This window comes from Clytia hemisphaerica, unplaced genomic scaffold, assembly GCF_902728285.1.
Source record: "Clytia hemisphaerica strain Z4C2 unplaced genomic scaffold, Clytia hemisphaerica genome assembly, whole genome shotgun sequence".
Taxonomy (NCBI): Eukaryota; Metazoa; Cnidaria; class Hydrozoa; order Leptothecata; family Clytiidae; genus Clytia; species Clytia hemisphaerica.
The window spans coordinates 998,119-1,015,431 of NW_027104107.1; the positions used below are offsets into that span (position 1 = coordinate 998,119).

The 17,313-nt window shown below is 34.8% G+C and overlaps 1 protein-coding gene across 1 annotated transcript; it reads left to right on the forward strand.

Moving 5' to 3' along the window:
* The first annotated feature begins 649 nt into the window (after positions 1-649).
* LOC136813308 (gelsolin, cytoplasmic-like) lies at positions 650-14,670 on the forward strand. Its single transcript, XM_067069824.1, has 22 exons — positions 650-843; positions 3,947-4,021; positions 4,852-4,995; positions 5,234-5,286; positions 5,734-5,839; positions 6,005-6,182; positions 6,476-6,605; positions 6,879-7,056; positions 7,174-7,324; positions 8,314-8,411; positions 8,691-8,828; positions 10,105-10,263; positions 10,700-10,906; positions 11,110-11,171; positions 11,456-11,549; positions 11,744-11,836; positions 12,045-12,089; positions 12,486-12,551; positions 12,769-12,894; positions 13,284-13,355; positions 13,744-13,833; positions 14,073-14,670. The coding sequence occupies exons 1-22, from the start codon at positions 766-768 to the stop codon at positions 14,184-14,186; spliced, it is 2,457 nt and encodes an 818-aa protein (XP_066925925.1). The 5' UTR covers positions 650-765; the 3' UTR covers positions 14,187-14,670.
* The last annotated feature ends 2,643 nt before the right edge of the window (positions 14,671-17,313 follow it).

Consider the following 17,313-nt stretch of genomic DNA (forward strand, 5'->3'; position numbering starts at 1 on the left):
ACACATTTTCAAAGAAGTGCATAAAGTCTCTGCAACGTTATTTGTTTTTTACAGACTTTTGTTTTAGGATTTTTATTGTTTGATCGGGCCTTTTATATAATGAAAACATTTTTAGTTGGTCCAAACATTTGTCAGTTTAATGTACAAATATAGAGCTGGTTAGAACAAGTAGTTTAATCAAACAACGACCATAGTGATTTGATTGTTCTTTCTGTAAACTTTCTTCTAAAAAAAAAGCTCGAGCTTCTCTGTCATGGAAAATATTTCTTTTTCTCAATTTCTAGTTAGTTGAGTAGTGTTAATGAGGAGCTCTAGGACGTGAGATAAGGAATAAAGAGCCAGGGAGAATAAAAATAAACCTTTATTTTAGAGTTCACGACAATCTCCTCCTTGAATTCGATTGTTTGATATGGGACCTTAATATCTGTTTCGTATTGAGCTCGTGTAAACAAGTACACGAAAAAGATATAGTTAGCGATGTTATTTTTCCCTATTTCTAATGGCTCTTAATGTTTTCATTCAACTGTGTGTTATAGAAGTTTGAATGACCCATTTAAAGACATGTAAAAAAATATTGTCATTTTACAAAACATTGTTTTCTCCCCATCCCCATTCTTTTTCCATGGAAGGCGCGTCAAAATTTTTCTTTATTTCACTTCTCCTTGATCTGAGAGCCACTTTGGTTGCGCTTGAAGTGGAAAGTCATACATCGATTTATACTTATTACTTTTCAGTTGATATAGACAGTGTTGTGGAGCAATAAAGATGAGCAAAGGAGCTTTTGTGGATGAAGCGTTTGAAGGGTGTGGACAAGAACCAGGATTGGAAATATGGAGAATTGAAGTAAGTTACATCATTTTGTCAGCTTTGACTGAAATGAAATTAGAATCTGGTCTGTACTTTAAACACACCCAAATTTTCCTTGAAGTCATTTTTCATCTCCGAGTATTCCCAAGTTCCCAAGAAAAAAATATTAAAATAACAACCCTTGCCAAGCACACATCAATAATGGAAAGGTCGTTCATTCCAAATTTGTTGATCACCGAATTTGCACCAACATTTATGCGCGGTTATTAGTCTTAGCGGTTCCTTTCCCAGCTTTTTGGCTGTATGCAAAGACAAGATCATGCTAAACAGAACTTGTGGTTGTGTAACATCTAAACTATGAAACAAGACAGGACAATCGTTTCACTTTTTGATAAACGAGGAGTCAAAAACTAAACCAATACACGTTTTTTGTTCATTAGAACAAACTGTATAAGAACATAAGGCTTCAATGGCCAAAATTTTAAGAACAAGTTAAGAACATTTTAAGGCTTTGCGGACCCTAAAACACCTATTTTCTAGGAAAATGGATAGAAATACTCATGGTCAAAATGGTGAAAATAAGAACTTAAAGCTTAAAACTCAAAAGGTTAAGTATATCCGAAGGCTTCAAAAATCGTGGATCTGTTCTTATAAAAAACAACATTGTTTGTCTGACTATTTGCAGTAGAAACCGCGAGGCTGCTTAAGTGTGGTTTTGACAGATTTTGTTAATCGATAAACAAATTACTTTATCGGCTTTCATATATGAACCATTCAAGACCTTTTGATTTGATGTGTCGATAAAGTGAGCTCCCATATTTGCTGGATCTCCAAAACGAGGCCGCATCTCAAAGGGTTTGTAGAAAAAGTTTGAGGTGACTGCGCAACCAAAAAGTATATTTCAACATAACGTCCGAGATCTAATTTCTTATCAAAGAACACAAAGCTATAACCTGAAACCCTACAGTGAAAAATGATGTTCCAATTAACCTCTCGTACGGAAATCCTTTCGGATAAAAACACTTGGAATTTGATAAGTCGAAACTTTAAGAAATTGGACCTTGGTAGCATTTGATTGCATAATCTCTTTGCTGTCCAGGCTTTCGTTATTTGGTGTGAAAAGTAATCTGGACTGAAATATCACAAAGGAGCGGTAGTTTAAGGTCGCTTGGACCAATTCTCAGATTATCGTTTCGTCTAGAAAGGCGTGGTTTTAACTGTTCGTTTAGAATTACTATAAGATTTAATGAAAAAGGGTATTTTGAGCTGAGCTTTTGATTTTGCAGAACCTCTCAATGCATTTTTAATAGAAGAACCGGTCCGTATTTTGATGAATGTTTCGTAAATATAAAATAGACTTAACATTAATTAAGAATAGTTGAGAAACATGTCAGTGCTTTAACAGATACTACACCCCTGTATCATCTTCTCTAAAATAAAATCATGTTTGTGGTAAAATCATAACACACAGTCACAGTTGCAGAAAATGAGGATTTTTAATTGTTGAGACTAAAGCTCCTTGTTTAACTTTGTGTCGATTGCGTTCGAATAAGGAGAAAATTGTTAAAACAGCAAAAATAAATTAAACACCTGTAAATCCTATAATTTTTCTTGTTCTAAAAGTGCTAAATAGTCTTGACTGAGGACTAAATTTTCATATAATTTGTGTGTATTTGTTGTCCATTTTTGCTGTTATTGGATGTTTAAAGAAACATGTTAACGCGTTAGAACACCCATGATAATCTTTTAAAAACCCATCAAAAGTAATCTGAAGAACGGATGGATATCACACATGAGCACGTACAATTTTTTGATAAAATTAAGAACATTTTAAGAACATCTTTAGGCTTGATAAAACTCAAGAAGTTAAGAACTTCGTCCGTATTCTTTAAAAGTTTTGGATGTTCTTATAAAAAGGAAAGAATGTGTATGTTTGTGTTTGACAAAAATCCCTATGTTCCTAAAGAATGAAAAAAAATTGTGTGACTAGAGCTGACTGACTGAAAAACATTGGTGAAAGCTAATAAACTTTTTACTGAAAAGGTTTAGTGACGTATTTCAATTTTTAGGTACTTTAGTGTTTTTTTGTTTTCAAAATTCAAAATTCAAAAACGATTTATTTGCCTGCATAATTTAAACTAAAATTTACAATATGTGAAAAAATTACAATATAATTAGGTTGGGGAGCAGGCCAGGCTCTGTCTCATTAGGTCTTCCCTTTCAAAGGCACTTGCACTATAGAAGCATTCAGACGTGATAAATCACTTATAAGGCCTCATGAGCCATTTTCCGACTTTAGCAGAGTTTTTATTGATGTCAATAAAGTTGACAATGTTAAAGAGTTGATTTTCGTTTACGTATGGATTTTATGTCCAAACATAGTTAAAAACTCATCACCCGTTGTTAAGCGTCCTTGTTTTTTAATTCTTTTCTGTTACCCTTCAAAACACACGTACAAACTTTTCAAGTAGCCTTTTATGAAAATGTTTTGATAATTTTCACTGATTGTGTAATCAATCCATATTTTCAGAAGTAACAATTTAAACACCGATGAATGACAACCATACTTAGAATTTCCATCATGGCAATTAGCTAGCCCGATCACTTATTTTCAATACTCTGTAAAATCATCTTCATTCTGCAAGAAGATTGACCTTTTTTAGATTCGGAGTGTGTTCATAGTTAAAATGTCTTTAATTTTCTTTCCCTAATCAATTCTTGGTCTTTAAAGTTAAAAAAAAGCTTGGATTTAAAAAATTTATTACTATTAAACATGACTAGATGAATATCTCACAGAGACTATTTAGGGCTAAATTTCATGTTGTGTGCGAAGGTCGTCATCGAGGTCAATTTCGATTAGTCCAAATATAACCAAGATTAAATCAGCTGCTAAAATTTAAACGGATCGAACTGAGTCAGAAGTGAGACGGGGAATCTCGTGTCCAAAAGAAGACCTGCTACAGGAATAGATTCTAGCTCAGCTGAAAGCAATTTACCATTTTCCTGAAGAATATACCATAGAAGATATGCCATGGGGATTTTAATGGGGATAAGCACTGATAAAAATGTTCTCTAGACCAATGAGACAGGGATGTGTACGTTCTACAGCTATAATATTTTTTTATGATCTTGTTTACAGAAATTGAAGGTGGTGAAACAAGATCCAAAAACTTACGGGAAATTCTACTCCGGAGATTCATACATTTGTCTACTTGTAAGTAAAAGAAAAATTCTCTTTGTATAATAATTCTTTGGTAATCCATCTTTAAATACACATAGCCTATGCTTAGTTTTCAAACAGTTCAAGGGGTCAGTTTGCTACATTTTGTTCTGACACTTTCAACAAACTTTGTATCCCGATACTGTTTGTGTGAGATGACAATTCGAAACTGTTTACACTGTTTCAACTGAAAGGAGTTTACTGTTGAGATGGAGCCATTTGTTTGAACGATGAATATTTATAGTTCACGTTATGTAAAGTCGTTCACCAAATCCCATCTAGATCAATAACCATTCGCTGTTTCAAGAAAAGGATTGTATTACTCAAATACACTAAAACCGTCAATTTTTCAAGCTTTTCCTATTTTGGCGTAGAGTTCCCTGTATAATTTTTCCGAGATAACTCAAATCAGAAGTAAACATTGAGTTTGTGAAAAATGAATTGTCTGTGAAATTAACCCCGGTAGAACACCCTAGCCACCGGAGAAAAAGACATAAAAGAGTCGAATCCGAAATTTCCAGTCACATATTCTATATCCCTATCGGTATTTGATTCGATTCCCCATGTGTAGATTTGGATGAGAAAGCTTCCCTAGCCAAAGTATCCAATAGAAAAAGTTCTTTTTCCTTATAATTTTTATGTGTGTAGTTTATGCTCTCTAATTCGACGTTCCAAATTGGAAAGCGTCAAATGTATCGTTATAAGATCTCGTCTGAAGCTGAAATCGTTCTCCCACTTAAACCATTTATTCTTGTCGGGGATCGTAGAGGGGGACACGAAAATTTATCAGTATAATCTTTGAAGATCTTTAAACTCATTTTTAGACACGAAAAGTAGAGAACCGAATAGAATGGGATATTCACTTCTGGCTTGGTGCAGAGACATCACAAGATGAAGCAGGTGTCTGTGCTTACAAGACGGTCGAACTTGATGATTCGCTTGGTGGTTACCCTGTACAGTATCGTGAGGTAATTTGCATTTTTTCGATATACTTTTGATAAACTTTTCCAGGATCCATTTATAAAGCTTTTTATTTATATGCTGCCCAACAGGAACGGTGCAGCAAGAATTAGATATTTTTTAGGACTGATGTAGTTCATTTGGTTGCAAAACTGGGTCTGAGTATATTCTAATAGAATTAGGATCTCAAAGTTTTTTAGTTCAATGTTCTTCTCTAGCTGTTTACGATTTTTTCCTTTCCCCCAGGTTCAAAAGCACGAATCGAAACGTTTCTTGGACATCTTTCCACTCGGTGTCGAGTAAGTTATTCTTCTTTTCATTCATTCGATCTCCTCTACCACGCTCTCAGAGAAAGTAATTTGCTTGAGCAATAGAGAGTCGTCGATTTGAATCTGACAAGATGATGGGTTGCAGAAGCTCCTGCTATGGAAGCCTACTGTATAAAAGGTCTTCAAATACGCAAAAAAAACGGGGAATACTAGGTTTGCGAGATGACGGGTATGTTCGAGCCAAAATTCGAAAATCAACCCTTAGAGAGACTGACTTTCGACGTTTTTGCGACCCTTTGAGAGTTTTCCAATTTTGTCCTTTTTGACGTTTTTGTCACCCTTAAAAAACTAGCTCCCCGAAATTTCAGCCAAAATTTTCAAATTTTAGTCCAAATTTCAAGGATTTATGACCCTTTGAAGGAGTTAATTTTTGAAAATCTTAAATTTTGACATTTTGCTTTTTATTTCACACTTAAGATACTTGGAAGGTGGTATTGACAGTGGTTTCGTGAAAGTCGACCGTGACGCGTACAGAAAACGTTTGTTGCACGTCAAAGGAAAACGTAACATCCGTATCGAAGAGGTGAGCGATTCTTGTTCGATCGGTGGCTTACCTATTACACAAGACTTTGACGAACACGATAGAGACCTTGAAGTTTAAGAAGCTTCCCACTTTTTTTCTCGAAAGAGTTCATTGATATCAATTTTATTTTAAAAACTTAAATAATGATTTACTATCTTTCCGTAGGTTGAACTTACATACAAATCATTGAACCACGGCGACGTTTTTGTGTTGGATGACGGAAAAACTATCTACTGTTGGAACGGAAAAGACTCTTCGAAACGTGAGCGTGTCAAAGCGGCCGAAATCGCACGAAAGATTAAAGATGATGAACGCGGAGGAAAACCAAGAGTCATTCTTATTGGTAAGTTTTCTCTTGCGGTAACTATCTCCGGTAAATTCAAAGAAGCTTGGGATATTATTAACGTTGAAATGTAACCTTTAATGTAAATGAAGATTCCCTTGGATTCAATTTCATTTGCGACATTCTAAAGTTACGAACATGTGTGCAATTTCGCTGTAACTTTAAATCGCCATGCCTTATTCTTCGTGACTCATTGCGACAGTAAAAATGACTTTTATGAGAGAAGACTTTTCAACTATAACTTCCACCTATAACATGAAAACAAATCCATCCTTTCTCCTTCTCTTTCACAGACAGTGGGCACGACAATGAGAACACGTTTTTCAAAGTATTGGGAGATAAAGGACCAATCAAATCAGCCGAAGAAGGTGGTGATGACGTGGAACATGACTCACAAGATAAAGTGGAAGTGTGTCTTTACAGGTGTGCTCATTGTTGCGAGATTGTTACAGTTGAAATTTTAAATCTCCATCAAATTCTTCGATCTGAAACCTTTTAGCTTCTACTTCTTTTAGTATCGGCATTGACGACATCCGTTCCTTTTCATACTGGGAATATTCAGAGAGACTTAGAAATAAGTTTTCTTCCGAATGATTTACATGGAGAGTTTTCACTACTATTTACTACCTATCTCATAAGTAGATTCATTCGCTTTGGAGTAAATAGTAAACTGAAATTACAACTCTTTTCAATCAGAGTATCAGATGCTTCTGGTGAACTGAAGATCGAAGAAGCAGCCAAGAAACCTTTAAAGAAAGAAGATTTGGATACTGATGATTGTTTCATCTTGGATACTGGACCAGCTGGTGTTTTCAGTTGGATTGGTAAAGGTTGCACCATCAATGAAAAGAAAGCTGCCATGAACAACGCTATGGTGAGTTGAGGCATGGCATGTACATTATTGAGAACTCGTTAATACTTGAATACATTCGATATTCCTTAATCTTTATTCTATCTATCTATATCTATTCTCTTTTTTTCATCTTCCCAGAAATTTATCCACAAGAAAGGTTATCCATCTTACACCACCATCATGAGGATATTAGAGGGCGGCGAAACGCCCCTCTTCAAGTCTTACTTTGCTACATGGGCCACCACTGAAGATCAACTTTGTATGGGCGTCATTGATAAAAGTAACATTGGTAAGCAAACTTGAAGCTGTATTACGGGTGTGTTTCAAGCTTTAGTGGCATTTGTATACTAATCCAATAAAACTTAACAATGTATCAGTTTTAAGGCCTTACCGCTTCATAAAGAGACTCGTTCAATAATCTTCTTCGCACATTTTTTGTCTACCCCCCCCCCCTGCATACAGACCAGTCGGGCAATCTTCATTTACATTAAAGCTTCGTTAGAATATAATGATAATGATGATCTTTCAAGTGCTCTTTTACCCATGAAACGGATTTGCCAATTAAATGTGCGGTGTATGAAAATACAGTGGAGTCTCCATAACTCGAACATGCACGAAGAAAACAAATTTGTTCGCGAGTTAAGGAGATTTCGAGTTATAGAGGAAGATTTATAAGGCATTGCTAACTGAAGGGGTCATACAATTTGTTCGATAGAGGTTATAAAGGTTCGATTTAAAGAGACTCCATTGTAATGACCTGCTAGCTTCAAATAAATTTTTGCAGAATGAAGGGACTTTCATTTTCATGACCAGCTACTGACATTTTGGAAGAATGAAATCTATTTATGTCGTGTATCGACATGTAGGACAGCTTACGTTCGTTACTTGGAGCGTGCCAAACCGAAATATTCAATGGTACTTTATTGGCTAATTAATACCGTCTACAATCACAAGTTTAACTGTCTATCTCGAATTTCAAACCGTTGACAACTATAGCTGCATTGTTTTTAAGAGGGCATTTTTAGGGGATTTGCAATATGCATGAAGTAACTTGTAACATTTTTGACATTTTTGAAGAGCCCTCAGATAAACACTAGATTTGTTACCCAAACTATAATAAGACAATCGTCACGAAAGCCAAGCCAAAGTCTTTTGCAAAGTTCCAATACCAGCTCAATGCTTTTAAATGATAACCCCTTGGATTTTAGATTTCCTTTAAAATTACTCTCATTTGTTTTTAGTCTGAATAACGACTTTATTTTCGAATTCATTTTACAGCTGCGTACAATACATCCAAATTCAACGTCAATTCACTTCACGGAGGCAAGAAGAAGGATAAGTCACTCTTACCTGATGATGGAAAGGGAAAAGTTAAAGTAAGCGTTTCATTTAATCGAAATTTCTCAGGATCAAAATTTGGAAGAGAAAAGTTCAAATTATCGCTACTTTTAATTTAGCTGCCTAGCTGTAAGATTACCAGTTTACTGTGTATTTTTGCCGTTGGAAAATATCTGGTATATCTCTTTCTCAGATACTGACCTCCCAGATCGACAGTAAATCAGTGATTTCACTGGGTCCTTAATCTCACTTGTCAAAATATGGGATCTTCCAATACACTCGTTAGAAACGTTCAAAATCAACATTATTCTTTACAGATTTGGCGTATCGAGAAATTCAAGAAAATGGATTTACCGGAGAAAGAGTACGGAGTATTTTATGATGGAGATTGTTATGTTATCTTGTACACCTACCAAGTCAGAAGTTATGAAAAATACATCATCTATTACTGGCAGGTAAGAACTCAGTCCTAAACCTTCATATTTCAAGATGCGAGTACGAAAATTAAAGATTTAGTCCAGAATGGCTACCTTTTGAGAAATTAAATGATATAAGTATAAAGTAATCAGTTACAAATCTATTTTAGGGAGTGGCCAGAAAGTATCTACTAGGGGGTGGAGGATTTCATGTCTTTAGGGGGTTCTGTATTAGGAGGGGGTGCCAAAAATATACTGACTGGTTAGGGCGGGGCTTGAAAATTTTTTTAGGATACCAAGTACCCACACACGGACAAGAGTGGGTCAAGTGACAGTACGTGACGACTCGAAATTTGAAATGCCTTTATTTTCATACGGCTTGGCACTTCGTTTGATATGCATTATTAATATATTAGAAGAGCTATCGCCGTAACTAAGTCACAATATTTGTTAACATTAACAAGGTCAAACATGTTTACAAATATGTTGTTACACTTTACCAAAATGCCTTTTGGCTCCACTATACCAATAAGTGTTTGTCAAAGACTCTAGTGTTTACAAAAGTGTAAATTTGATATCACACTTAATGACTTATTTTGCAAAAATTCTACCTCGTTGCTTAGCTATTGGTAGAGTCAATAAACAAGACGACTACACCTTGACATCACCAAAACCTTTGCCAAAGTGATGCAAATAAATGCCTTTTTACATGTCAAAAATATCAATACAAACTTGTTCAAATTAGACACTAATCAACCAATTCTCCCTCCGAACTCTTATACTGAGTAAGCCCACAATACCTAGGCTACGTCATATCTTCCTTCTTTTCGAGCGTAAAACTCCTACTCACTCCTACAAACGACTAAAAGCCTGGAGTGAAGACTAACAGTACCTCCAACTTTCAATGAAAGAAACATTATGAAATTCGAACTTGGAAACCCCCTAGACTTATTACTAACACAATAACCAACAGATCCTATAGCCCTTATTTCTTAAAGTTGCAATAGTCTATTACAGAAATAGTCTGTACCCCGTATGTCGAGGAGGTGTAACGCCCAGGGTGGTCTGGAAAATAGAAAATCCAGGGTGGTCTGATTTTTTTAATGAAAAAATCCAGGTGGTCAAAAAAATTGGGAGAAAAAAATCCAAGGGGGTCCTGAAAAATTGGGAGAAAATGCAGGGGGTTACCTTTTTAAAAAAGGACCTCCTCAACAAAGAGGGTACAAATTTTTTCTGGAATAGTCCAATTTTGATTGAAATATTGATTACTTGACTTGAAAGTAGATTACTAACGCTGCTTCCTTCGTATTTGTAGGGCTTGAAGAGTAGTTCGGACGAGAAAGGTTCTTCAGCCATCATTGCTGCACAGATCGATGATGAGTTGGGAGGATCAGCTGTCCAGGTTCGAGTTGTTCAAAACAAAGAGCCAGAACATTTTTGCTTGGTTTTCCATGGTAAAATGATCATCAGAAAGGTAAGCACTGTCGCTTAACGTTTTGTCAACATTCAACTAACATCATATTGACGTTGTGAACATCATATAAACGTTGAGACAATGTTGTGTGTCAGCTGGCCAACCACTGTCACTTCACGTTTTTTCAACATTCAACTAACGTTTTTGAACATTGAGAAAATGTTTCGAGCTGACTAGGACAGAATTAGTGAAATATCCGATAAATTTTCAGTCTTAGTTTTTGATCGGCTATACCGTCTTTTATGATTCCATTTTTATGAATTTAACCCGGATAATAACCTTGGGTATGGAACATTCCAGGATAATTCGTTTTAATTCAGGACTCACGATTGGAAATAGTTTAAAAGACAAAGCAGATTCTAGGAAATATTAGATATCTACGGTGATTTCTTTTGCTCCGTAATAAGTAAAGCTTCTCTATTCTTTTCCAACACAGGGTGGTATTGATAGTGGTTTCCGCAAACGAAGCGATAGTGAAAGTGAGAAAACAAAAGCTAAAGATGGCGTCATTCTTTTCCAAATCCGTGGAACGACCGAATTAAACACTCGCGCTGTTGAAGTGACTGGACGTGCTGCTTCTCTCAACTCAAACGATGTCTTCTTAATGAAAACACCTGACAAAGCTTTTGTCTGGGAAGGATCAGTAAGCGATTTTATTCACCTTCTCGTTTACAACAATTAAAAATCAACTGTTCTTTTATTCAAAATACTGGCAATGTTTTTTCCGAACTTCTCTTGAATGCAACTAGGTCTGTTAAAAAATTTTGTACGAAATATTAAGAACGAGTTCATGTGTACATTCATTTTTACCAGCTTAAAGTGATGAGGTCTCTCCTAATATTCCAGGGTGCAAGCGAAGACGAAAAGAAATTCGCGGAAAATGTTTCAGATTACGCAGCACCAGATGGGTGAGTAGAATGATATTTACAATCGACCCTGAAAGGAACATATGCTTATTTGTTTGTAGAGTTAGAGGAGTTTGGCAGCACGTCTATAACAAACTACAGATGGTAAAATAAAATATCTGATGCGAAAATATCGAAGAGGATTGTTCGAAACTCAAGAGATTGTTGAATTTTCGTCCCTTGTGATTTTTCTAATTAACCGTAAACATTTGTCATTCATAGACGAACATAAGACTATAGTCTTCATAGATAAAGTTGTGATGCAAGTGATTGAATTTCCGTTTCAGTGATTTGGTTATCGTCCGTGAAGGCAAAGAAACTGACGAATTTTGGTCTCTTTTGGGTGGAAAAGAAGAATACGCTTCCATGCCTCGTTTAGCTGTAAGTGAAAAATGAGTATATATTCTCCTCTATCAGACTAAAGAACTTTTTCACAAATACCTTACATACCTTTCAGCCAAACCATGATCTTGCAACATAATATCTTTATAGTGTGCTAAGCTTCCATTCGGTAAAATGAAGCTTGATATGTCAAACTTGAGCACTATATTTCCTCAAATTTCGATTTCTTACAGGAAGACAGACCAGAGGTTCCACCACGTCTTTTCCAATGTTCGAATGCCAGTGGAAAATTTTGGGTGGAAGAAATCTTCGACTTCGATCAAGATGTAAGATATCTTTCATACAATAAACGTTATTAGTGGATTATTGGACTTGAAGTAGGATTTAAGGGCTGCTAATAATACCGTAATTTTAGTCAATTTTTGATACAAAAATTCTCTGTCGAAAATCTATTTATACTGTGGAATGGTGATATAATATTAGCAGAAAGTTTGCAATTCTTGTCTAAACATTTTATTTTCTACCTTTTTCCAGGATTTATGTGAGGATGACGTCATGTTTTTGGATACATATGATGAGGTAATATATTGTCAGCATTTTTGTTTTATTTAGTCTGGGGGTGAAATTACCTTTTTAGCTTCAACCTTTTCAAGTTGTTTGTATGGGCTTTCATTTTAATAGTTTTTCATTATATGGTTGAATTCAAAACCAGTTTCTGCCACGCTGGTAAAGCTGGGGAAAACATTCTTTGGAGTATTGAAGGGGGTAAGGTCATTTTGGCCTAGTGACCCTTAGACAGTCATTTTTGAAGTTCCTTATTGACCAAAAACTGATAGAGCTTGGATAGTTTGCGACTCGACACTCGTTATCGCCTTATCATCGTTTTCTAAAGGTAAAGTCGTTGGACTTTGTTATCCTTATTAACCTATTTGTGAAATGATGATCTCCAAAACATAATATGTATTCTATCTCTAGATTTTTGTCTGGATCGGAGATGGAGCCAATTTCATCGAAAAGAAGAATGCTCTAGAAGGGGCTGTTGTAAGTTGACACAAGATTGTTTTCAACATATTCATTGTGTGACTTACTCCTAAATTCTAAATTAAGCATATACTTAAAAAATACTCAAAATGGCTCGTTTTAATACATAATTCTATCTATTTAAAATAGAACATTTATGATTAACAATTTAGCTTTCAGCTATCCATCCATGCAACAGTAGGTTGAGTTGACTGATATTCATTTTTACAATTTTTAGGAATATTTGAAATCAGACACAAACGGGCGTACACCAGAGAATACGAGTATTCTTCAAGTCAAACAAGGATGTGAACCACTCAACTTCACCGGGTATTTCTTGGCTTGGGATACTGAAAAATGGAGTGTAAGTTTTTTCACATTATAATTCCTTGAAATGAAGTGTCCATCACTGACCCACAGTCAGCTATATACTGGCAAGTTTATGTATCTACTCTTTGAGGACAATTCTGACCAGTAAAATCAAGGACGATAAAAGTTACTGTTCTCTATTAAGTGCCCCCTTAAGTCAAGATCTAGAAAAATCAAAAGCTAACCATCTCTACTGCAGCAAAACACGGAGACATAAACTCGATACTGCAACAAGGACCCGGTTTTAAAAAACATCAAAACTTTAAGAGAATCTCCTTTGCGATCAGTGTTGACAAATAGTTGAGAATTCTCAATGATTTTGTAGGTGGGTTGGAACTTGATACCATTTTAACCCAATTATTTTTTTGTCTTCTCAATTTATAGAAAGGAATGACTTACGAAGAATTGAAGAAACAAATGGGCGAAGATAATGCTGGCGTCACTTCTGTGGAGGAGGTAAATACTTCACTCTCTCTAATTCGATCTTCAAAAAATTTTCGAGTTAGAGAAAGATTCGATCAACATAGAATAATTCAAACCACTTCACATCGGAGGAGACAGTTCGAATTACAAAAAGATTCGAATAGTAGATGTTAAAATTAAAAGAAAGTTGACTATATTTCTCTTGGTCTATTTGCTTGGTTACAAGATGGCTTATCGATATTCTTACCTCACTATACATAAAAGATTTTTGGTAAAGAGGAAACCGTCCCATTAAATGTTTAGTTTCATTGTAGTAAAAGGGATTTTTAATGGTCAGATAGTCCAAGTTAAAGAGGGCTTGGTCCCCATACTTTTAAAATAGATATGGTACTGATTGAATCGTTATTACTTATTCTTTCAGGAATTACAAAAATACAACAAAGTTTATCCTTACTCAGCGCTGTGTGACCACGAACGAATTTTAGATGGTGTTGACCCTTGTAATAAGGAGGTATGTTTTGTAAATAAGACCCTTTCTATGCTATTAGCCTAAATTGTACACACAACGTTGTCTCAACATTCATCTAGGATGTTATGAGAGTTAAATTAGAATGTCTTGGTTGGAAAATTTCCTGGAATCATACCACAAAACATAAACTTTTATAACAATTGTTTTGATAACTTTACGTTGGCGCAAAGAGCAATATTTATGTTCAAAACATTCAATATTCACCACTTTTTAACTTTCAGAAACATTTATCAGATGCGGAGTTTGAGCAATATATGAAATGCACCAAAGCAGAATACGACAAAATGAAACCATGGAAACGAGAAATCGTTAAACGAAGAGCGAACCTCTTCTAAATCCAATCCTCCACATCTTATGATTTCACGGGTTTCTCATAACTTTTTGTTTCGACGATCTTTCCAAAGGATGATAGCTTGGTTCCATCAACGAACTATGATCGACAATGTGTTCATGTGATTTGGTAGGAATGTTATCACGGGACAAAGGGTCCTTTAGGTGAACTGAAAGATATTTTTACTACTATTAACATTATTTATGTCCGACAAACTAACTTTTTGTCCGAGAATAGGATTGGCAACTTAATCCACAAAATTTTATGCAGTTTTTATTTTATTTTAATTTCTTTTTCTTTTTTCCAAAATAATACAAAATCATTATATATTTTCCACAAATTCCGAAAGAATTGCCAATGATAAAATTCATGGCAAACTACGAAACTCTACTTTACAAATATACTGTATATATTATAAATAGCTTCATGAATTTTGTTTTTTCTTTATGATTTATCTCAAAAATAGAACCAAATTTTCATATTGAAAATTACAATGTCTTTTATCCTTACATGCAAATCAGGATATACTAGCGGGAGAAATTTACAGTTTGCCCATGTGTATTAGACCCAGTCAATGAACTAGCCTATGAAAAGTCAAGCAAAACTCGTCCCCAATGAGAAAAATACCCTTTCATATCGAAAACAGGAGTTTCTTTCGTTTCTTTCATCCTTTCGTTGGGCTCTGTAATTTCGAAGGAAGAGGCTTTTGTTTTTATTCTTAATTGAAATAAGTGAAAACGAAATTTCTTGTGTCAATCCCCGCCCGCCAATCCTTTCCACATCTGATACACAGGGTTGTTTTGACGTTCATAAAGCCGCATTATTTGCTGGATACTTTGAATTCGGGATGGAAATTTTATTATCAAAGCGAAAAAAAAAGAAAAAAAATATTTTCTCAAATGTATTCGGTAGATAGACCTAATAAATGTAATTTTCCCAAGCAAAAAAAAAGTTGGCGGATCAATTAAAGAAAAAAAAACTTTCCCCATACCTTATCTTGAAAAGTATCTCGTTTTCATTCCTGAAAATATCCCCTTTTATAAGAACAATTTTACAAGAACATGAATTCAACGAAAACCTAACAAAAAATTAAGACCAACCTGATCCACGGAATTTAAAGTTACTATGATACTTTGATTTGATATTTTTTTGTGTTTTGGCAAGATAAGCCATTTATTCAAGCCCAGAAATGAAGTAGAGAAGAGCGTAGTGCCAAATTTACTGGCTCTTAACAAAAAAGTGTACACAATTTTTAGCACTCTTTATTTTCTCAAAATTAATAAATATTTTATAAATGCGGATTTTATGCAATAACAAACCTTACTCCTCTTTTCTTCAACTTAACTCTTTTTTATTTTATAAGAACAATTCTATAAGAACAATAAGGCTCAAAATCGCCAAAAAATAAGAACATTGTGGAATCTGGAATTACTCAATTTCGAGTGATATAGGTGTCAAAGTAAAAAAAATTTGGTATAAACCCTTAAATATCTCAATTTCACCCAATTATTAAGAACTGGATAAGCAAGAATAGCACACCGCTATGCAAACGTCATAATTATTACTTTTAACATTTGACCGAAATTCAATCCCACAATCCTTTTCATCTTGATTCGTAATGCGTGCAAGTTATCACTTTTGTATTGTCAATAAGTGGAATTGACTTGCAAGAGCAATTAATGCAAAGGATGATGGGATTAAAACTCGGACAAACAGTAATTTTGATGTCTATTTTTAGAATCACTGCGGTATGCTATTGAGGCTCAGAGTGCCAAAAAAATAAGAACAGCCAAGCCTCATCAAAATTTACTGGTTCTTATAGAAAAAGAGTTTACCTTTTTTTTCTTATGCTACTCAAAGGACTGAAAAATGAACAAAAGATAGTTATCAGTTTTCTCTGCAGAAAAAGCCTTTATCATACCCATCTTGAAATAAAATCTTTGAAGAAAAGGCATTGTAAAATATATCTACCACAAATATATGAGATATTCACAACAAAAGAGTCTTGCTGTGCTACTAAAGATCCTTGGAAAAATAATTTTTCACAAAGCCGAGGAGACTGTTTGCAAGAAAAAAAATCGTCCTCACAAAAGATACCTCCCTCCTTCATACCACAATGAAATGTAAGTAAAACTATAATTTAATTCTCTACCAATTACACTCCCAAACTGACACGACCAGATGGTTTTATTTTATTTGGAAATGAACAATTTGGTTATCTACCATTTTTAGAGACTCTAACTAAAATTTGAAAAATTAACGAGAAGAATTTCGAGAATGTGTTTCGAACAAGTACAAGTCAAGGAAACCGTCTTGGTGTACGGTCATGCTCTTGATGTGCTAACGTGTCTTTAAAAAAGGGCGTTTGAAATTTTTTGCTCAATCTTTTTGCTTGGCTATTAGTTTTTTGATTTTCTGTTGCTTTTTGGCTTGGTTTATTGATTTCTTTTTCTGGTTTAATTGTTATTATGAGTCAAAAGACAAGAAGCTCAACTGAACTTGCTAAGATGATAGAAGAAATATTAGACAACAGACTTAAAAACTTGGCCTCGAAGGATGATGTTGCTGAGATCAAAGGCATCTTTAACAAGATTAATGAGAACATTTTGTATCAGGATAAGAAGATTGCCTCACTTGAAAAAGAGTCTGTGGATCACGAGGAGAGAATTTCATTCCTTGAACAAAATTTGCTTATCCTTCAGGACAAAAATGCTGTTTTGAGTAGCACAGTAGACTTTTTCACTAAAAAAAGCGACGATCAAGAGCAGTATTCACGTAGGAGTTGTTTAAGGATCAATGGAATCGAGAAAAGGGAAAACGAATCTAGTGCTGATTGTGTTAAAAGTTTAAAAAGGTAATCGAAGTTTGTAAGGACATGGATGTTGCTATTGAACCCAAAGACATTGACAGAGCTCACCGTGTAGGCAAAGAACGCAGTACTATGATAGTCAAACTTTATTCTTTTGATAAACGTACATCGATCTACAAGGCCAGAAAAAAAGCAAAAAATAACATCAAAGTTTACTTGGATTTAACAAAAAAGCGGTTGAAATTATTGGATGAAGCTAAAGAGTTTATCACTAAGGACTGCAACGTTGATTTTGTTTTTGCGGACATCAATTGCAACACTG

Bases quoted from the DNA above. Each gene is read 5' to 3' on its own strand.
- LOC136813308 (XM_067069824.1), top strand. From the start codon at position 766: ATGAGCAAAGGAGCTTTTGTGGATGAAGCGTTTGAAGGGTGTGGACAA. The intron at 11,837-12,044 runs GTAAGATATCTT...ACCTTTTTCCAG, and splicing joins TCTTCGACTTCGATCAAGAT to GATTTATGTGAGGATGACGT. The intron at 13,834-14,072 runs GTATGTTTTGTA...TTTAACTTTCAG, and splicing joins TTGACCCTTGTAATAAGGAG to AAACATTTATCAGATGCGGA.